Consider the following 22,080-nt stretch of genomic DNA (forward strand, 5'->3'; position numbering starts at 1 on the left):
CTTTTGATTTCTTATTTCCTTCCTGTGTAATTGTATGTGTGTACGTTTAACTTATTTTTTACAACAACTATTCTGTCCTTTATAATTCAATGTGATTCCCTCTTGTCTTTACTGGATTGAGGCTTCCTCATCGCTCACATTTTTACCACACGATTGATATTTACTATGTAAACAGCAAACCAATAAACAAAATCTAATTGAGCTTGTTTGGCCTGTTTGAGAAAACGTATGTGATGAGGGGGAAGTGTGTTCGACCACTTTATTCACTACCAACTAGTTAAAAAGTGCCCATGTTTTTCAAGGCACTCCAGAATGGTTGAGAATTTAAAATGTTTTATTCATCGGTGAACATCAGGTTTTATTTTATGTCTTTTTATATTTGCTACTTTTTATGTTACTCCCTAAATAACCTTTAAGGAAGTTTCCCTGAAAGATTTGGTACAAATTATGTTGGAAAATAATATGCTCGGTACATAAATCATAATTGACAAATAGATAATACATTTCCAATAAGAAATTTTACAGCACACTTCAAAAAGGCAAGATAAAAATCCCAGACACAGAAAGACTGAGCACTTCTCTTCAGGCCTTCTATGGAATGGGTTTGAACATACACACCCTTGTACATCCGTGCCACTGCCACTTCAGTCAAACAGTTTATTCTGCATTATGTACAGATCGTCCTATTAAAACTCTTTATACAGTATGTACACATTCAAATAAATCAGTATGATACAGCGACTGTAGTGGCGACAGAAGAGGGATGAACGTTAAAGGGAGAAAGCCAAAGCAGCTGATCAACGTCCTTTGATTTGAATTCTGTGGCTGCGATGCCGATCCAGGTGCTGTGTAACATGTTGACGTGGTGAGCGGGACCACCTGAATTAACCACCTGGGAAACTGAATCAAAACAGAAATCAAAGTAAAACTACCAAAACACAAATCCGAACACCTGTTGAACTCCATTTCTGTGGTCAGAGTGATGGCGTCCACCACACTGACCACAGAAATGTGAAAATCCTTCTCCACCTGACTAAACTTACAAACACCTGCAGTACTCGTATTGCAGTAGTCATTCTGAGGGGGGGGTGGGGGTTAACAAAAAAAGGAAAGAAAAAAAGAGAGAACAGGAGTCGTGCTATTGCTTTCTGACACAGAAGCGGTCCAGGTGAGCGGTACCTATCATCGCGTCTCCCGGTAGCCTGAGTCCAACTCGACAACAGTTAGGAACCTGAGCCTGTGGAAGGCGAGAGCCACGAGGAAGAGAGGCGATGAAGAACCAAAGCAACGATCTATCAGCTCAGAGTTCCTGCTGGTCCGGAGCAACGTGTCCCCGAGTCAGAGCGTGTGGATCAGTTGTCGGGAGGGGGTGAGGACGATGGCGACGAAGACGTCTCCAGCTTGCGGAGGCGGCGGCGCCTCAGCTCGGCGGCGTTTGGCTCTCCGTCCTCCCCCGCCGCCCCCGCCCCCGCCTCGTCCAGCTCTTCTTTACTCTCTGTGTCCGAGGCGGTGGAAGTAGAGTCCGCTGGCTGGGGGGAGACTGCAGCGCCGTCCACCTGCTCAGCTGGAAACAAGCAAAAAAATGTTTTAATCAAAATGTCAATTCATTTGTATTCGTTCGTTCGTTTAAATTAGTTGATGTGAACTGAGCTCTTACTGCTGGAAGAGCTGGAGGAGTCCTTCTCCTGGCTGGGACTGTCCGTGCTGCTGCCAGCTGCAGGAGAGGAAGCGCCGTCTGTTATGCCACCGGCGGCTCCGGCCTCAGCCCGAGGAAGACTGTGGAGAACGCAGCAGGGTCAATTCCACCAAACTCCAAGTCTTCCTCTTTCAATATTATTTATGTGGTAAAACTTGATTACTCATTTTAGTTTCATCTTAAAATTAAAATATTGTATCCATTAATTATATTACAACCCCTAATTCATCGCATATTTGGAAATAAAAAAAGCATGCGTAGGCTGGCTGCATTTAAGGAGGCTCAGTTACGCGAGTGTGGTGACGGTGCTGAGGTAGTGGTGGATGTTGAGCATGGCGGCGTCCAGGAGGGTGTGGATGTTCTGGAGACACTGGAGCCTGGCCTCGAGGCCCCGCCGACCCTCCGCCTCCAGATCCCTCAGCTCTTCCTCGGACAGCCGGGACAGAGAGGGAGGAGGAGGAGGCATGGACGACACTGGCGGAGAGGAGGAGGAGGAGGAGGAGGCGTTAACACAAACCGGTGCAGGGGACGCAAACATCACTTGGCAAAGGATGCACAATATATATACGTAATGAGGACTGTATGCGTGTGTGACTACATGTAGTTGGAAATGCCAGGGACTTTCACACAGCGTGACCGGATGGTACGTTGCTATGGTAATGCTAAGCACTTCCCTAAACAAAAGCGCAAACAAAGAAGCGAGATCATTTTATCACCTACATGACTCATCCACATGCATTTACAAATATTTCCGTACATTTACGATAGTCTGCAAGACCGTACAGAGTCAGTGCTTACCGAAGGGTGGAGGGGGAGGCATGAGCCATGGTGCAGTGGGGAAGGGTGGAGGGGGGTAAGAGAAGGGGAAGCCTGGGATTGCTGATCCTGGAGCTGGGGCGCCTGCAGTTGATGAGGCGGCCTGGCTGGTGCCTGGTGAAAACATTTTGGGTAGAAGTCTTATAAATGCCAGAAGAAAAAAAAAAAATGAAATCAATTAAAACAATACACGTGATCTTTTTCTTGTTTACTCGGTCGCAGCAGAGCGCGAGTCGTCCTTACCGGCTGCCTGCGTCGCCTCAGTGCCGCTCTGTGGCGCATCAGCGGCACCCGGAGCTGCGCCCGCTGCGGCGGGGGGAGGCACCGCAGGGAAGGGACCCCAGAAGGGGAAGACTCCGGGAGGGAAGCCAGGTAACATGCCTTGGGCCACTGGAGGGGAAACAGAGCAAATGATATCCTTAAACACCATCCATCCATCCATCCATTTTCAATACCGCTTATCCTCATTAGGGTTGCGGGGGCGCTGGAGCCTATCCCAGCTGACAGGGCGAAGGCAGGGGACACCCTGGACAAACACCCCGCGGCGGAAATGGATCCAAATATGCATTTACCAGAGGACGCTTAACAGTATAATGAGCATGCTCTGCAAAGCGGTCAGCGTAATCCGGCTTGCTAGTTAAGAAAAGTGGGACCAGGATTTGTCTAATTCGTCGACAGAATTTCTTTAAATGTTGCTGAAAAAGGTTCCAGACGGACCGGAGAATGTGGGGGTCAGAGCTCTCTAGCTTCCAAGTGAAACAGGTACATGTACTCTCGGCTATTGGAACTTCCGCTATTGCACAAGTTGTTTCAGAGCTCTCTGACTCTTGTACAGTGGCTGCCATGCGTTACGCACTTCGAATAATCCGTGCCGCTGGAAGCAGGAGGAACGGGGTTGTGTTTGCGCGAGTAATCTGGCTTTGACTCTCACCGTTGGCGGGCGGGGCCGCGGGGGCGTTGGCAGGGGCTGCAGGTGCAGGGGGCGGAGCCTGGGCCTGGGCTGGAGTCTGATTGTTGTTAGTCGCGCGTAGGACGTCCATGCGACAGGTCGGGCAGGTCTGCTGCCTCTGGAACCAGGAGCGGAGGCAGCTGTGGGGAGGGAAGGAGGGCCGCGACATTATTCAGAGCAGCGCACGAACAAACAGCAACATTGAACACACAAATGGTTCACAGAGGATTTTTTTTCTTCTGCTCAGTCGTGTTTAATTCGCCTCCCTGACTGTGCCATCAGTTACTGTAAATGCGGACCACGTCCAGCGTCTACGCTGTCTCTGTTTGTTGTGTTCAGCATCTTCAGCTGAGCACAAGACTTACCTGGAGTGGAAAATGTGATTACAAGGCAGTTTCTTGGCTCCGGTGACCATTTCCTCTCGACAGATGATACAGACGTTGTCAGAGGCCTGCAGATCTTCAGGAGTAGCATCGGGGTACCTGAACGCAGGCCAAGATCAGAAAGGAACAGCAGCAAACGTTAGCTGGCTAAAGATTAGTAGAATCACTACTACAACTACCCAGCCAACTAAATGTGTGCATATGGCTCCACACTGAAAACATACTGCTGTACCTCAGACGGCTTTGTACAACATTGCAACAATTGTGATCATTGTTGATTTTAGAAATAAAAAAGGTGGGCAAGGGACACATCTCCGCCCCTGGTACGTTTAAAACGATACGGTTTTGCATATTTTTAGTATCGATACTTTATTAAAATAGCGCGCGATCAGAGCGCTATTTTAATAAAGTCATGTGACCTCTCCACTGACTGCTCCGCTTCTTTAATGCTGCCCAGCTCGTTGACTGCAAGAGGGCGGGGCTGCGCAGCGCTCTCACTCAGTGATCGCTGGGGGGGACAACATGGCGTCACGTGCAGGCGCTTTTTGAGACTTTTTGTACAAAAAAAAAAAAAGAAAAGATGCGGAAAACGCATTGACATACAGACAGTGAAGCCCACTGACACAGACAGTGAAAGAAGGCCCACTGACACAAAGACCCGTCTGCAAAACGTGTTTCAAAGCCACTCAGACCAAGGAGCAACACGTCAAACATCAAAGCACCTTTCAGACAGACACCCCGAACTTTTCAGAGTTCAAAGAATGACAGGTAATCAAATGTGATTATAAACATGGTGCACACCTTAAGCTCACCCACATACAGCCGAACACGAGTAGTCTTAGCCTTTGACGACCAGTCTATACGATCATGAGGTCATAATGCACACACGTGTACTAAATGAAACACAATTGATGCAAAATGGCTACATGCTGGTGGATCTTGAGCTAATTCTATTTATTTTAGTTAAGGAAAAATAATTATTCCATGAATTAAGATCAAATATGAACTCTACAATTGCTCATACTTATGAAAGGAACTACGTAGTCATCTGGTCAGATACGGACAAAAGGCCTACATAGCCGTGTATAATCAATGCTGTGATGACACCATGTAGTTTTCATTAATATCTAGGCTAATACTAATATTAATGCCATTTATTAAGTGTTGAAAAAGCTGGACAGGAACAAGCTGGTAAAAATGGAACCATACAGATGATTTATTTATTACTATTATAGATAAATATACCAGTATCGTATCGAATTCTGGTATCGTATCGTAAGTATCGGGTATCGTGATATTTATGGCAGGTATCGTATCAAAGTTAGAATTAGGTATTGTGACAACCCTAATATCAATAGGGAGCGTATGAAGGCAAAACGTTAACGTCCCGACTGTAAACATTACAAACCATCATGGGATGTGCACGGCTCTACAGCGGGTGATTAAAACCGCCGAGAACATCATTGGTCCCCGTTCATTGAGCATCAGAGCTCAAAAGGATATTAAAAAGTCCAGACAGCCTGTTCTCCCCCTGCTGCCGCCTGGCATGAGATCAGCTTCTTTCTCAGGCTGCGACACTCCTCTATTCATCCCTCACCCTCCACATATTAAAGTTTAACCTTGTAACTCACAGTGTATTCATGTTGCGGATGGCTCTCCGGGACATTATAGCATCTGTTACGGCTTTCTTGAACTGTCTGAGAGAGAAAGAGAAAAACGGCACCAAACTCAAAACGTGCCTTAAATGTGAATTCAAAATACAGAAAGAAAAAATCATAAACATTTGTGCTAAACATACAGCTTTGAAATGTTGCTTGAATATGAAATATCATCATTAAGATTGGGAAATGTCCAAAGTAACAACACCATAATAAACCCTCTGAGCGCCACACAGCTGCTCACCTCATAGCCAGATACATGGGCCGGATGGCAAACAGGGGGAAGGTGTGGACCTTTATCATGATGGTCATGAAGGCAATGTACAGGAGCACTTTAATGAAACCTGGGGGAGAAACAGCAACTACTATTTGAGTACACACACACACACACACACACACACACACACACACACACACACACACACACACACACACACACACACACACACACACACACACACACACACACACACACACACACACACACACACACACACACACACACACACACACACACACACACACACACACACACACACACACACACACACACACACACACACACACACACACACACACACACACCTGTGAAGAGCTCTGTATAGAGCATGTAGACGGCCTTGTTGTCCCAGGGATTCTCACTCTGCAGGTCGATGGTGTGCAGAAGGTACTTAATGAAGGTGGTCAGCACCATGGTCATCAGGATGGCATACTGGGGGGCACAGTGAGGAAGTATGCCAAAATGTCCTTTTGTGTATACTAGCAAATGTCATCTATCTCAACATAGCGGGAGAAAGGTTAAAGTGGGAGGTTATGGTGAGGAAACGTTTCCTAACGGTTTATTTCCCAATCCAATATAAAAATGTCACGAAATGTTTTTACCAAATACCTCGAAATTGAGACGATGTTGTAACACTGTGCCTTCGTAAAATATATACAGAATGAGATTAAAAAAAAGAAAAATCATTGAGTAAATTGGATGTAATTATTGCATAATAGAAAACAGCATAACAGCTGGAACAGTCTGGTAAGATCAGAACTACTTTACTTTACATCTAAAATCAAGGAAGATATCTAGATTCATATCACGATATATCAATACAATATCAATATATTGCCCATGTCTCTGTTGGGTAATTATTCCATATGGTGGGTTCAATAATCCCAGGACCCTAGACTGCAAACAGAATGGTCACGTGTGTCCTGAGTTAAAGTATTTAAACATACAACAAAGAAAATGGACTTAAAGTATAAAAGTAAAAGTACTCACTATGCAGCCAAATGGGTCCGGTTAGTTAGTAGATTATTATATATTATGATATAAAATTATTATTATTGATGACATGTACGAAGTTTTGTTATGTTGTAGCTGACTGCAGTAGAGCTTATTCCATTCATTTTCTATACCAGTGGGTGGTTTCATTTCCTGCATAACAACACAATGCATTTTCAGTGGAAAAGTTAGTCTGGAGTCCTGAAGCCTTGAAGCATTTCGCAGCTGAAACACACGGAGCTCAAAAGCAGCTTCAACCAAAGTATGACAAACCTCAAATCCGAAAACGAGCTGGACCGAGGCTCCTCGGGTGATGATGCTGTGACAGGCGTGGTTGACAAACAGGAAGTCCAGGATAGCCAGCAGTCCCATTAGAGCTGTAGACAATAAAGAACACTGAATAACTCTCCTGTGAGGTATCTACACACAGAAGCTCCATAGAAAACAACACCTTTCTGTTGGCCCTGATGGACAGCTGTTTTAAAAACAGTAATAGCTAATGGGCCCGATTGTGGAAATCAAACTGGATATATGGCCAGGACGCTGACCCTGATCGAGCTACCAGCTGTCCTCAATTCAAACGCAGTCGGCTACTAAATTGCATCCGACAAGATGACTGAATGGGAAATTGGGTTACTATGGTCTGTCTATGTCAGCCATTCTAGTGGTCCGTTGTGGGTCTCCGTTAAACTGTGGCGCACCTGGCCTTGTGCGCAAACACCACTGATTTGCATACAGTTTCACTTCGACAAGACTAGTTTCATGTGTAGAGTCGATACCACAGAAAGAGACAGAGAAAGTAAACAAAGATTTAAGAGGAAAAAGAAAAGGCCAACACAGAAGGGGCGAGCAGAAGGATTTCTGGCACGGCAGATCACCTGTACTTACATAACACCCTGAAGTGAAAAATCCAAGAGATGTTTGGACTTCGTTCCATCTGAAGGAGAAAGATAAACATCATTTAAAAAAGGTATGCAAACCCTGTACGGTCACTAGAGTGCATTTAGCCACTGAAACCTTGATTCTAAATGATCTTCATGCATGTGATTGCACGTCGACTTCTTAAACTCTTGTACGCCTTAGCCACACTCAAACATCACTCACAAAGTCCACCCGGTCCTCCGCCAGCCAGTGGAAGCACTTGAGGAAGAGCAGGAGTGTGAAGAGGGCGACAAAGCGAGGGGAGAAGTCGTCCCTGAAAACAGTGAATGCCAGGCACGTCTCGGTCACAGCGTACCAGGAGCGCTCAATGAGATGCTGAAGAGGAAAGACGCAAACACAAGTAGGCCGATCAGATACGACTGAGACCATGCATTGTATATGACACTGATTGAAATAAAAAAACAACAACAACTCTACCTCCATTTCTGCAGCCCTCAGCTGTCCAAAAAAGACCTTCCTCATGAACTTTCCCAGCAGGAACACCAACACAAAGGCCTGAATGTACAACACCTGACGGCAGAAAGGAAAAAGAGGATTTGTCACAATGTCATTGATATTTATAAGATGGTTAAAACATCTATACAATTCCCACCAAACCCAGCGCTTACCGCCATGCTGGGGCTGCTCTTGGTGAGGTACACCACCGTCGGGTAGAACTGGAGTTTGAGGAGGTAGGCGTGCGCCACCACGGCCCCAGTCAGAGCCAGACTGGTGGCAGTCACCAAGGTTGCTCGCACCATTTTGGACTCAGCAACAGATACTGCGGTGGTAAGAGAAGAAGAAGGTTGTTGTTGCAAGTGGAAGCTGACTATTGTAGCGGAGCGGCATGTAAATAAAAATATTGCTGCATGTGCTGGATCATTTTGGCCAGACGTCTCTCTCACGATGTTCGTTTTACTCGGACAGATTATCGGCAAATATATATCTAAAACATTTGGTCTGAAATGGCCTGACAGCCTGTTAGTCATCCATAATAATATGATAAATTACATAATATTACATGTCATTTAGCTGACGCTTTTATCCAAAGCGACTTACAATAAGTGCATTAAACCATGAGTACAACTCAGAACAACAAGAATCAAGAAAGTACAATTTCTTCAATAAAGTTAAACTACAAAGTGCTATCAGTAAGAGACATTTAAGTGCTACTTTGTTTATAATCCATCCACAGCTTAACAGCTACAGTGTAATTATGTTACCATTCATGTCACTGCTTTTAGAACAGTGGGATAACTGTGTTGAAAAAAGAAAACAGGACAAAACTTTTGAGATCAGTGTTGACACACTGCTTCTTTTAAATTATTCGTAAAACACAGGCACCAGACACATCTTCACATATAGATTCCAATTACCAGCATTTCAATTTCTGGATTTTGAGAAAACTAGGGAGAAATTGTGCATCTCATAAAATACAATCTGGCATTTTGAATAATTACACTTTTGGGGGCCATGGCCAGACACACATTGCTTAGTCCCATATCTCAGACAACAATGTTGTCATTTTGACTCCACATGTGGAAATCTCACTCACATTACCAACTAGTGTTTCAATGATCGGCTCCAGTGAAAGCAATGCAGTGATGTGTTCCTTACTGATGTGAGGCACTGTTTGTGTGCACGGTGGAAGGTTACTACATGAGCCCGATTGTTCTCATGCGTTAACGACACATGGTTGGCCAACTGCGGGCTTTTAGGGCTGTTTGAGTAAGATGTGGGGGGAAAAGAGCTGCCAGCCCGCCAGGTGAGCAACATAACCCTGTGATTCATCATCCACCTGATTGAGCTTTGAGTAACGGGCCTGCTGGAGTACTAGGTGCATATGGTTGGTGGCATTTCATAAGGTCAGACAACAGAACACCACGTGTCATACGTAATCGCAGGTAAAATGAAACTGCTGCTTGCTTTGGCTTCGTTTCCTCCTGCACCGACGCCCAGCGGTGCACTTGGTTAGCATCGCGTACCCACCGATACAGCTCCCGAGTCAGCCCTCTCCTGGGCTGCGTTTCTCACGTCGAATGCAACGTGCAATAAACTCGCTCCTCTCTTATTTCCGCGTATATTAAAGTAGCGTAACACCAACGTGTACCTCCGGAGAGGAGAGGCAGCTCGCTCAGCGAACTCAGCTCGCGGACTTCAAAAGCTAACGTGGGAACAAATAAAGTCTTAAAAGCCCGAACAAAATATGGGATAGCTTACCAAGAAGGGGCTCATAAGCTGGCGGCATACTGCTCAGCACGCTGACTATGCACCAGTGTGTACTCGTGTCGGTACTTTACTCCAGAGACTACCTCGCTAGCTAAGTGTCAGACAGGTAACTAATGAGGTTAGTTAGCTAGCGCTAGCTACCCGTAGCTAGCTAGCAGGTACCAGCTGTCAGCACTCTGGACTCACCGACTCGATGTCCGCGGAAGACTTGCTCCTTCGTTAATTTGACGGACGTCTCCTTGCCTACTGAAATCTCTATATTCTCCGCGTCTACTCCATTTCGTCCGTTTGCAGGTAGCCTCTTTATAATGTGTATTATCCTCGCCCCTCTCCGTCCGGCTACGTGTTTATCTTTGGCTTGCTCCTCGGGAGCCACATCACATCCGGCTGCGGAGGTAATTTGACGCAAGAGCATTTTAAAGCGTCACCGAAACCCTCCGCGTCTCCTGTCCGAGACTGGTGGCAGTCTTGGAAAGGGACACTTTCGTGATCGGTGGATCGATGTTTGTATTTAATGGCACGTTTCGAGTTGCATTTCTAGGTGAAATGTGTTGTATCGGGGTTGTTGAATGTTAGGCGGCCTCCGACCGAGCTTTACGGAGATTTACGGTAAACACCGACGTGGACCAATAGGAAGTAGTCAGGCCGGCCCTTCGTTCCGTGGTTACGTTACACACCTCTGGACTGGAGCGGAGTTCTGCACAGGCGTGTCACTCAAGGAGACATTAAGAGAGTAGGAAATATGTAATAAGCAAATAGCAGCGCATATTTCTACGATGTATCTCTTGTCCGAAAAATGCTCTTGTTGACTTTCAGAATTAGAGTTTTGAAGTCATGTCGGTATACGCTTCTGCCTATAATCTAATAGTTTAAGGTTTGGTCTTTCCACTTGGATTACTCCTGATTAAGAGAAGTAAACAAACAATGGCAGCATGCAGACGTCCTGCTAAATGAAACATAACGCATGGCCAAGTGGTAATCAACCCAAACCTGTTATAAAGTTTACTCAAAAGGACAAAATCAACCCTATTTTGTTTCCCATTTCAGTCAATAAATATTTTTTAAATGAAACATGTATTTGACACCTCAGATTTATTGATACTCTGAAAGCTTTATGGCAACCAGGAATGAGCTGTAGGCCTTAATCATTAAAATGTACTAGTGTCCTTGTTTGCTGCGGTGCTTTTATAGTTTTGCCATGGCAACAATTAGACACTTTTAAGCTGTTCAAACAATTATAATCATAGGTAGATTATTCAATGGAGAAAGCTGGGTGGCGAAGTGTTGTAAATCTATCATCAGTAATATATATATATATATATATATATATATATATATATATATATATATATATATATATATATATATATATATATATATATATATATATATATATATTGACATCTGTGCACATGCTGGATCCATCGTGATTCAAATATTACTAAAATGTAAAGGAACAGACAAACGGACATAAATAAACAATCATTGTTAACAAATAACCTGTTTATTTCACTGCACTAATGAAGTAAATTATCTATCAACATAATGCCTTGGTACCCACGTCAAAATGTAATATGCCTGCACAAAATCCACGAGTGCACAATATTGTTAATACAGTGAGTATGGTAGAATACAGTCACTCTGACTTAAACTCTAGTCCAAACAAGAATCAATAACGACGATGTCCATTGTGTGATTATATCATAGACTACTACTTCTGCTGCAATAGATGTAACGTTAACAATGTTGTTAGCTTATGGCATGTTAAACGTGTTCAGTGATTGATCTCCCATATCAAAAACTATCAGGTCGGCATACATCACCTTCTGAAAAAGGCAGTAGCTTAGTGTTCATTTTTAGCAGTAGAGACCATTTAAAAACATTTTTTAAAAAGAAAGAAAAGCGTCCATAAGATCCGAGCCTGATGGTAAACCTCCTCGTGTCGGTCTTCATTGTAAATATCTGATGTTGAGACAACGATGTGAGAAATAGAATTCCAATTTGTCTGTCGGACATAAGGCGGAGTAGTGAGACTGGTCTGCTACGTAAAAAAAAAAAAACTACACATTCAGAGAAATAAAAACATTTGAGAAAAACAATAAAATCTTGATGCAAAAAAAAAAAAAAAAGGACCATTTGACAGATTCAAATGTGATAGCGGAGCCCTCGATCCTTGCGGGTTTCGTCGCATTGTCGAGCAGCAGTGTGTCCATGCCGTTACCACTCTTTCTCCGGGCATCCGCACGCAACGGTACTCCGTTTCAACAACTCATTCCGGCTGTTGCTGTTGTCAAATATCCAGCCAAAGTTCAATATACCTTCCCAAAGTTAGGTGTAAACAGTTCAGCCATTAAGACCACCTTAAATTATGAATCGCTGAGGGAAGGTAGGGGAAAAGAAAAGTAAAAAAAAAAAAAAAAGAGAATTCGAAATATAGTAGAAGGGATCTCCCAAGCTCCCACAAGTCCATTATTAGGACACAGAGGAGATTGGGTTGAGGGGCGAACCCATCTGTGTGAGCACCTTGTCCAGCCACTGCAGGGGCCCGTGCAGGTGCACCTCGATCCAGCAGGGGGTGCTGGTGACGTCCTGTCGGTGATACTCGGCTCCCCAGCCCTGTGAGAATGCAGAACCAATTTTTAACAACGATGCGATAATAATGTCTTCCTCTTGTTTGAAAAAGAAAAGAAAAAAAGGGATGAAACATGCATAGCTGTGCTTGTGTAGCAAGGCCTTACCTTGACAAAGCTCATCCTGATGGTGCACATCTTGGTGAGCTCATACACGGCCTCAAAGCCGTGGTTGACCGACTGGGCCAGAAGCTGAGCGAACTCCTGGTTGTTGAAAATCTTGAGGCTGCACCCACTGGGGATCTTGCACACAGTGGTCGGGTGGAAGCCGTGATGGTAATTGCAGTTACGGCTCTGGACGAAAATGCTGGTGTCACTGAGGCACTCTGCGTACACCTCCCCTCCCACGTAGTACAGGTGCACTCCTGGGAAAATAGAAAGACAAGCCACGGTCAGGACATCCGGGAAAAACGCAGCCATGCGAGAACACAATCAAAACGCTCACGCCCGCCAAGTCGCACCTTTGCCGATGTGCCTGCGCGTGTTCTCGATGGTGGAGTTGCGGTTGACGTTGGACAGCAGCCCGAGGCAGAAGCGGTTCTTGTTGTTCGAAGGGTCGGTGAAGCCGTCCACCAGCACACTGGTTGACGAGGCGTGGTAAGCCTCGCCGACACGGTTGTTAAGTTCATAATAGACAATGGAGCACCAGTGGCTCGGCTCCTCATACTCCACTGGCTGCACATCTGAAAAAAAACAAACAAACAAACAGGTCAGACAAAACAAACAGATGAGTCATAAACTTAGCCGATGCCCTCATTACACACATCTAGGAGGGTCAAGACAGGGACTGGATTCATTATTTAACAAGGACGAGTGTAGTTAAGAGCGAAGGGGCTCCTTAATGCTCATTGTTTTGAAAATAATTTCATACATTCTAAAATATAATTAGATCCCTAAACTACCAGATATGCAGAGTGTGTATTTTTCCCCCAACTTTAGCTTCTGTAGTTCATTATTCAGTTATCTCCTCTCCATTATAGAAGCATTTAAAGAAAGGAATTACACGTTAAATATTTCAATGTAGGTATTAACCATCTGACGCATCTTAAATCGGTTTGTCAATTCTAGTGTGGGAAGAAAAAAATCCCAACTAAGTATACAAATCAATATTTGAATATCAGACAGCAAATTAGAGGCCTCTGTTTGGGGGCAAATAGAGTGAGAAATTAGTTTTAAAAAGGTAACTCCCTCATTCATTTAAACGACACCACTGCAGTGTGAATGCCAGCGCAGAAGAAAAGGGCAAAAGCTGGCGTTACTTTTGCAGCAATGAACCGCCATGTGGGAAATGCCCGGCTTTCACACACGCACAATATGTCGAGACGGAGAAAAATGTTTTTACATCACTTTCGCAGAAAAGCCAAATCCTGCCTCAAGTACTCTGAACTGCTGTGCAGCATCTTGGACTTCCATAAGCTGTCAAACTGTACTTCCTGCTCTGCATTTCATCCTTTCAGAGTTTGGTCCTGATACTAATTAGTGTTCTCCTCACCTCCTCTGGCCACGTTCGGAGCCACCAGGCTGGTGCTGGTCTCCATGGACTGGCTCTCCTGGCCCAGCTGCTCGTCAGGGGGCATGTAGGCCGGGGGTGGGGTGTCAGCTGAGACATTGAGAGTTGTGAGTGAGAGTTAGTGAGGATGAGACCGACCACACACACAGCCAATATTGAGGCACAGACAAAAAAGAATCCAACAAAATTAAACCTCCACTTAGATGGCAGTGAGAAAATGTTTACAATGCTCAAACAACAACCATGGCCTTTAAGCACAAATAAAAATCCATGAAAACCGGCGCAGTAGTCACCAGACCCAGACACTCACAAGTACAATCCGAATAGGCCAAAAGGGATTTCTCCGATATATCAAGACTATTGAACATGGCAGAATGGAATGACTTGGTTAAGGGATATGTCTTTATGTATCTGTACTGTCTCCAGTCCGTAACAATGAGACAGAAAGGCCACCTGCTCCCCTGAGTCAGAGCCTTGACAGCAGCCCTGGTGGACACTGCTTAGCTGGCATTTCCTTTGTTCTCATTGAGGGGTGTAGCTTGATTTGGATGAATATAATAACTTGACCTGGTTAGACATTATTGTTAAAAGCATTTCCATTGCATAGAAATAAAGCGTATCGTGCATGGGTTTAAACTGGCAATGGCTACTTGACAGCAACACTCCAGAACACAGTAGTGTGGCCCCTTGCCCAGGGTCAGGTACATGAGCGTTAGGCGTACCTGGGAGCTGGAATGGACTGGAGGGCCCCGAGCTGGCCGGAGAGTTGGGATAAGTACCGCTGCTGGCTGGAGAAGAGGGATACGGAGAGTTGGGAGAGATGGGGAACGAACCGCCTCCACCTCCTCCGCCGCCCCCGCTATGTGGCTGCTGGAAGGACTCTGGAAAGGTGGCGTTCAGGGGCATGTGCGGTTCGTTGTGGGTGAGGTTGCGGAACTGTACCAGCAAGCTGTGTTGTGGGTTGAACTCGCTGTGCCGCGGTACCAGAACCGGAGGGAGCACTGGGTGGTGGGAAAGAGGAGGCAGAATGAGTTGGGCATGGAAAACACACACACACACACACACACACACACACACACTTATCATTTAGAGAACAAACGGATCACTTTATGATCCCAGTATGGCTTTTATTGATGAGTTTCCTTTCCATTACTTACAAGGAAATGCAGCCAAAGAAGAAAGCACACTCTTGTGTAACACTAGGGCTGCTACTAACAATAATGTTCTTGATTCGCCATTTGACCTATAAAATGTCAGAAGACGACAAAAAGGCCCTGCAGAATTTTCCAAATATAATAACACTTTAATTGGAAGTTTGAAGCTATTTTTACACACAGCCGATATCAGAAGTTGTTCTTTGTTTTGTTAAACAAAAAACAGACAGTATCCAGTCTGCGTCTTGAAACCAACAATTTGGCCTTCCTCAAAGCTGCATAAGACCTTGGCTAAGAAAATCACAGAGGTCATCCACAACTTTGTCAAGAGGATATAGTGCACATTTCCCCCGCATTGATTATCATGTCCTGAGGGAATTGAAGCATCATGTCGCCAAGGCTGTCCCTCTAAAAACACCCAGTAAGCCTCGCTTTAAAATGATACGGCGTGCGGTCTCTCCCGACCGACATGTGATCCCTATCCTCCAACTGGTCAATGCAGAGCTGGGTATCCCAAACCAGCCCGATGTCAGAGAGGCTGTCCCCTCGGGGTCGTCAAGAGTGGATGTGATGCAGTGCGTTAGTGACAGAAAGAGAGAGATGGGGCAGTGATGAGAAAGTGCTGGGAGTTTAGTCGGAGTGGTTTATGCATCTAGAACGCCACTCTCTGATGCCACACCCCATCTGGAGTGCCTAGAAGCAGATCATCTAATAAGACTCCAAAAGAGGCAAGCGATATTGATTTTCTGCGAAACGAGGGGGGAAGAACTGACAGCCTCCTGACCTCTGTGGATTTGTTTACCAGCCCCATTTTACACAGAGCTCCACGCTGGTCTCATCAGTCTGGCTTTTTACAATACGAATAACAGATCTGGGCCTGACTGGGCCTTAAGGACCACCCATTTGCAAATATGCCATTAAAATAACATATGCAGAGATGATCATTTAAATATAATTTGTTTCGAGAGGACAAATAACATAGTTGGGAGTAAGTGTTAAACATTAACCTTCAGTGTTACAAAAAAAGTCAATATTATTTGACTCCCCTATTCGGAGAAAGTGCAAGTACCTACCAGGACTCTCCACCCGCTTGTAGTGATACGGGTTGATGCAGACCTCCTTCTGCTTGGAGCCAAACGGGTACTCGCACACCTCCAGGGGCTTGAGCTCGTGGTGGGACTGGAGGTCCGGCCAGCGCCACACTCTACAGTAGATTACGTGAGGCAGACCTTTCCTGTGGGAGACCTGCAGCCGGCCGTCTAGCGAACGTGGAATGGTTACGCACTTGCTGTCCTGCCCAGGGCAGCTCAGAGCCTTTTCCAGGTCCTCCATGGCGCCCTTCTTCTTCTTCAGCTTTTTCACGAGCGCGTCCACCGCCTTCTCGGCCCATTTCTCCTCCTCGTCTCCCTGCTTCCAGCCGAGCAGGCGTTTCACCGCTGGGCTCGTGAAAGAGAAGAGACTGGACATGGAGGTCATGCTGGATGCTGTGGTGTAGGTGAAAGGGAGGACCTCTATAGTGGCTGCTCACTTCAGGGTGACCAGGGGGCGGGGTAGAAGTCCCCTGCTGATGATCTCTCCGATCAGCGCTGGTAGTCTAAAGTGGTGTTGGAACGTGTGGTCAACAAGAAAGCACTCGAGTGAGAGTGTGTGTGTGGAAGTATAAGATGAGGGGTTGGGGAGAGGAGGCTGTAGCCTTGTCTGACCAAGGACAGGAAGCAGGGGAGGGAGGGGAGTCAGCCAGCAGGACGCAGCTGCTGCTGCTCAGGAAGGGTCCTGCAGCAAGCGGTCCGGGGCTGGGTCACCAACACTGATGGAGGGAAGGGGGGGGGGGGGGGGGGTGGGGGGGGGGGGGCAGATTGCAGGAGCGGAGATCAGGACCTCTGTCGAAGTGACACGCTGCAGCAGGTCTCACCGGTGCAAGAGGACTGCTGCTCAACAACAACTCCCGGCTCTTCTCCGGATTGCCGTCTTCAACCGGTGCACAGTCAGTGTTCTACTCCACCAGCCTTCTGCGAGACAGAGCAGAAACACACTTGTAAATCATTTAAAAAACCCAATTACAAAATTAAATCAGAGCCTCAGCATAGCATGTGACAAACAGGATGATCAAATAAAGCCCTGGTCCCCCTTTTTCTTTTCTTTTTAAAATCACACATTTTAATTAAGAGAATCAGTCCTGCTGAAACTTCAAACATATATTTAGTTAAACTGCAGCTTATTTGTGAATTTAAAAAAGCATCGTCTCTCAACATGCTTGAGATGATGGGGAAATGTTCAGTAACTGTTTCACGTGACTATTTTCTAAAATTCCATAATGAATTAATATTTTTGGTCAGCTAATTCAGTGCATATACTTGTGTGGGCAGAAAAACAAAATATTCACATCAGCAGTTTTAAACTATTTTTCCACAAAAGGCTGTCCTTTTATTAAATATACTTTGATTATCATCGTTTCTCATTGTACAACCAAAACACACAGTACTGAATCACCACCTTTAAAATTAATGTACTATTGCTTCAGGGCGATTCCCCCCAACAATCTACCGTTTCCACCGGTTAACGCAGAGACCTGATGCAACTAACGAAATGCTGCGATATCCGACACTTCAGGCCATATCATGCAGCCCCGGTCGAGCAGACAGTCAAACACATGTAGCCTCCAGCAGCAGCTGTTTGGGGCTTGTGAAACCGGCCTCAGTCAGAAAGGATGTGACCACAAAGAGCTGCTTCCTCCCTCATCCCATCTCTGCCCCCCCCATCCCTCCCTTCCAGCACACAGCTGTCCAACAGCACTGCACCCACTTCCACTACTCATTGTTCTGCATGCACATGAAAGCCGAGGGAAACCTCCTGAAGTGGAACATGTATGCATACACACAGACACACACACACACACACACACACAAATGACCAGCCTGTAACTTTTGTTTTTTCTGACATTCAGCAGACAATGTTCCAGCAGCTGTTTCCACAGAGCCCAATCCGACAACAGATCTGGATGCAGCCTTGTTCAGACCGGATCAGCAGTGATTCATCAGCTCATTGTAAGAGTGAGCAAAGCCAACACAAGGACGTGTCCGATCTTCCTAAAACAGGCAGAAACGTACGGTTGGATGAACATGGTGTAGGAAAAACTTGCCCGAATGGACAGCCGTTCTGCATCTGAATGAATTAAACCCCCGAGATAAAAGCTGATCCTCTCTACAAACTGATCATGGATCACACGGATAGCTCTTGGCGTTTTCACCATCAAAGACATCAAAAGACTGACAAGCAAATCAATCTCAACCGAAAATACTTTAAAATAGCCACATCAAAAAACAAGGGGGGGGGATGGGGAGCTTATGTCCCTGATTTACTGATCATAGCCTGAATGAACTAACCATGATTAAAGATTGTTTCTGAGAGATATTATATATTAAGTCACAACAAAGAGCATGACAAACAGCTTTTGAATGTTGAAAAATACAGCCTAGGTAAATGTGACTTTCGTCCAAAAGAGAGGTGGTGGTTTGGTTCTTTATATTTTTCACGTGAGTTCATATATTGTAAAAGTTCCAGGAACAGAAGATAAAATGTGAGAATCGATACACATCGGAGGCCCTTTCGAAAAGTCCAAACCACTGAATACAAATAGGAAAAGGAGCCAACTCTGAAGTGGTAAACATCTACTGGGCCTGCATGACGTGAGGGTATCACGGCCGAGGCCGGTCGGGGTCACACCGCTCCGTCGGGCCGCCATCCTCCTCCTCGCGCTAACGAAGTCCACAACAACTCGACAACCGGCTCGTGCTTCACGGGGCGCGACCTGCCTGCGAAGCTCCACATGTAACGTTATGACGTGCAGGGCATGGACACTACGGAAGAACGGCTCGGCGAGTAGTAACGTGAAGCCCCCCAGAGACACACACGTTAGCGGGACACGGGTCCTCCAACATCCAGCTGCTCCCAGTTGGTTTAACTGTGACCCGAAACACGCAGCCGTGACACACAGTACATGACTCCAGAGGCGCTAGCGGACCCCGGGCTGTAGCGAGCTAACGTAAGCAGCCTCGAGAGTGTGCTAACTAGCCTTGCTGCCGTTAACGGAACTTGTTCCGCTTAAACTTAAAAACACGACTACCGCCACCTCGTCGGAGAGTTTCACGTCTCCGGGACGTCGTTCAGTCTTTAAAACGTGGTTTCTCCAGCTTCCGTGTTCTACCTCTTCACGGTCAGCCCGAGTCACTTCAGCCTTCCTCCTCTTCCTCCATTCCTGAAACTTTTGTTGAACTTCTCACAAGCTGCGGCTAAGCTCCGCTAGCGGCTAGCCCTCCGAGGACCGGGTGCACGTTACGTTAGCTCACTTCCCCTCTCTTAGTGAAGCTACTAAAGTCACATACCTCTTTAATAACGCACGCACGCCATGGCCAATGAGTTCTCGTGTTGCTCCCGGGCTGTGGTTCCTACTCTTACAGCTTTTTCTCCCGTTTTCCCCGGTCCCTTCCCTCCGCCTCCCCGCGCCATGTCCTCCAGATCCTGGGCTCAAGTAAACTGTGGAGGCGCAGTGCGTATCACTCCGCTTCCCCGACAAACTAGTGCTCGCTTTGGCGTTACAGCTGAGGAGAACGTGATTTGTTATTGCCTAAAGCGTACGACCACAACTCACACGTAGAACATGTATATTGTTTTTTAACAAAAGCAGTCCGGTTAATGGTTAACCTGTCCAAACACCAATTCGCGTTCCTCGCGCAGAGATAAGGGATATTCAGAGTGAAGTAACTTTTAACGCCGTTGACAGTTATACATAACGTTAGATCATTACGGAACATCGGCGGCTGCACCTGAAACGCATCACACATCAGCGCCGGCCTTTAAATGCGTTCATGGGGGGGGGGGTGTTCCGTGCGCGAAGTTGTGATTCTTACGGCGGTCGTGCTGCGGCCCTGGGACGTCTCACAAGTTGCTGGCTCCACTCAGTCTGGAGCGCTGCGGCTCGTTGTGTGTAGTCGTCCTGTGTAGTCTCTTGTTCCGAGCCCCAACACTCCCCGCGTTATTAACCCATTTAACTCTAATTAATAATTACTATTCCGCACGCATTTCCGCAGACGAACCGCTACACTCTCTCGCCCTCGCCCTCTATCTCGCTCTCTCTCTCTCCATTCAGTCGTCAAATTCCGAATGAAGTGCGGTGTCCATGTTCACCCGCTAGTGGGCGACACACACACAGCTCTGGGCTGTTAAAGGGACACCGTCGGACGTCCCAATTTCACTGGCACAGTTGCAACAATATATATTATTATTATTATTTAAATATAAAATGAAAGAAATGGAGGCAGGTTCCCAAAAATGTCAATGTTTCTTAAATTAACTCGGTTATGTCTCTTAACTTTTAGTTTCTTTTAACTTGTTCTGTGTTTTTTTGTTTGTAACTATGTGTTTCTTATGTTGCTGCCGGTCTTGGCCACGTCACCCTCGAAAAAGAGATGTTTAATCTCAATGGGACTCACCTGGTTAAATAAAAAGCTTAAATAAAACTAAAACAAGTATGGTTCTGTCCCTGCAGTGGTTGCCTCTCCCATCTAATGTCACAGTGGCGACTGTGGGTCAGTGGTTAGCAGGTCTGTCGTTCAATCAGGGGTTGGTGGTTCAATCCCCGCCCTAGTCGATGTGTCCTTGAGCAAGACTCTTAACCCTGCATTATTCCCTGTAGCTGTGTCTACATTGTATGAATGTAACATGATTGTAAGTCGCTTTGGATAAAAGCATCAGCTAAATGACATGATGTAACATGACGTGACGATGTCACAGTGGTGATGTCACATGTGCTTCCTGTCTTGACGCTCGAGGGCTGCACCAACTGTGATGGCAATGTGATGTTTCTCCACAGTGTGATGACTTCAGACTGTGTCGTATTAATGATGTCCATTCTTACAGGAACAACTACACACGAGATGACACACCTGACAGTTTGTTTTGAACGCCGGAGTCACTGCACTCAAGCGAAACTCCGAGGGCCACAAGAAACACGGTATCCCGTGGTAAATAATCATCAGAATATTGTTTCAATAGGATGAATCCTGAAAGCAAAGTAGGCCCCAAACAGGAAAAGGGTTTGGTGTTCATGTTGCACATGTGCAGTCTAGTTTAGTGACTGACTCCCTGCTCGTGTCCCACATCAAGAGACACACAAATGATGACAATAGATGCTTTCTCTTTCTTTTTTTTACAGTAACTGTTTCTCTTACTGTAATGCGATTACAAAAATAGAGCCCACTGATTAGCTACATGACACATCATATTCTATAAGACGTGAATGCGTTACCAGTGGTCGGGTTGACTACATTCAGCTTTGATATTTTTTGCTGCCATCAAGAGTGGTGTCAGGTCAACACACATCCCAGAGGTCACCTGGTTTGATTGGTTTAAATCAATAAAAAGTGTTCTTTAAGGCGTCACACTCGTCTTTGACTGTTCTGCCTTGGCGTCTACGTCTTCCTCTTCTTACTTAAACAAAACAACAGAAATATGAAATCCCTTCGTGTTCAGAGCAGCCGGTGAGTAACACTTCAGTCATGAACCGTCGGGAAGTCGAGTCACTGCTGCATTTCTAACACAGAGCAGCATTCAAAAAGAAAAGTGGACATTTAGTTCCAGATCATGAACCTGCATGTTGAAGCGACCGGCCTCCAGACAGGAGCAGTGTTGCGACCCGCTTCAATGCTGGTTTATGTGTCTCGGGGTCCAGCATGAAAGCTCTGCCCCGGAGCCGTGAAGACCCAAAGTGAAGTCAGTTATTTTAATCTGGCCTGTCAACTCCTCTTATACTGTCTGTGTGTGTGTGTGTGTGTTTGTTTATTCTGCATCATTGTGTTGTTTCTT

The 22,080-nt window shown here is 45.8% G+C and overlaps 2 protein-coding genes across 3 annotated transcripts; both read right to left on the minus strand.

The window, feature by feature from the left end:
* Window positions 1–316: 316 nt before the first annotated feature.
* On the minus strand, window positions 317–10,482 carry syvn1 (synovial apoptosis inhibitor 1, synoviolin). 2 transcript variants are annotated; one of them, XM_034543464.1, is made up of 16 exons: window positions 10,112–10,482; window positions 8,326–8,477; window positions 8,135–8,227; window positions 7,880–8,032; window positions 7,664–7,712; window positions 7,049–7,152; window positions 6,088–6,214; window positions 5,747–5,846; window positions 5,476–5,541; window positions 3,827–3,943; window positions 3,444–3,601; window positions 2,756–2,902; window positions 2,495–2,626; window positions 1,987–2,170; window positions 1,658–1,776; window positions 317–1,564 (listed from the first exon to the last, which is right to left on the minus strand). In XM_034543464.1, the coding sequence occupies exons 1-16, from the start codon at window positions 10,338–10,340 to the stop codon at window positions 1,353–1,355; spliced, it is 2,142 nt and encodes a 713-aa protein (XP_034399355.1). In that variant the 5' UTR covers window positions 10,341–10,482; the 3' UTR covers window positions 317–1,352. The 2 variants fall into 2 exon arrangements, with proteins under 2 accessions (XP_034399355.1, XP_034399356.1); XM_034543465.1 differs by lacking the exon at window positions 10,112–10,482 and adding an exon at window positions 9,917–10,046.
* Window positions 10,483–11,407: 925 nt separating this feature from the next.
* On the minus strand, window positions 11,408–17,038 carry smad5 (SMAD family member 5). Its single transcript, XM_034543416.1, has 6 exons — window positions 16,293–17,038; window positions 14,788–15,066; window positions 14,048–14,155; window positions 13,017–13,238; window positions 12,664–12,920; window positions 11,408–12,541 (listed from the first exon to the last, which is right to left on the minus strand). The coding sequence occupies exons 1-6, from the start codon at window positions 16,693–16,695 to the stop codon at window positions 12,398–12,400; spliced, it is 1,413 nt and encodes a 470-aa protein (XP_034399307.1). The 5' UTR covers window positions 16,696–17,038; the 3' UTR covers window positions 11,408–12,397.
* Between the last annotated feature and the right edge of the window lie 5,042 nt (window positions 17,039–22,080).

Source organism: Cyclopterus lumpus, chromosome 10, assembly GCF_009769545.1.
Source record: "Cyclopterus lumpus isolate fCycLum1 chromosome 10, fCycLum1.pri, whole genome shotgun sequence".
Taxonomy (NCBI): Eukaryota; Metazoa; Chordata; class Actinopteri; order Perciformes; family Cyclopteridae; genus Cyclopterus; species Cyclopterus lumpus.

Coding starts and splice junctions, on each gene's coding strand:
- syvn1 (XM_034543464.1), bottom strand. CDS start 10,340: ATGCTCTTGCGTCAAATTACCTCCGCAGCCGGATGTGATGTGGCTCCC. Junction 5,847..6,087: donor CTATACAGAGCTCTTCACAG/GTGTGTGTGTGT, acceptor TTTCTCCCCCAG/GTTTCATTAAAGTGCTCCTG. Junction 1,777..1,986: donor AGCACCGTCACCACACTCGC/GTAACTGAGCCT, acceptor CGTTCTCCACAG/TCTTCCTCGGGCTGAGGCCG.
- smad5 (XM_034543416.1), bottom strand. CDS start 16,695: ATGACCTCCATGTCCAGTCTCTTCTCTTTCACGAGCCCAGCGGTGAAA. Junction 14,156..14,787: donor CAGTCCATTCCAGCTCCCAG/GTACGCCTAACG, acceptor TCAATGTCTCAG/CTGACACCCCACCCCCGGCC. Junction 13,239..14,047: donor TCCGAACGTGGCCAGAGGAG/GTGAGGAGAACA, acceptor GTTTTTTTTCAG/ATGTGCAGCCAGTGGAGTAT.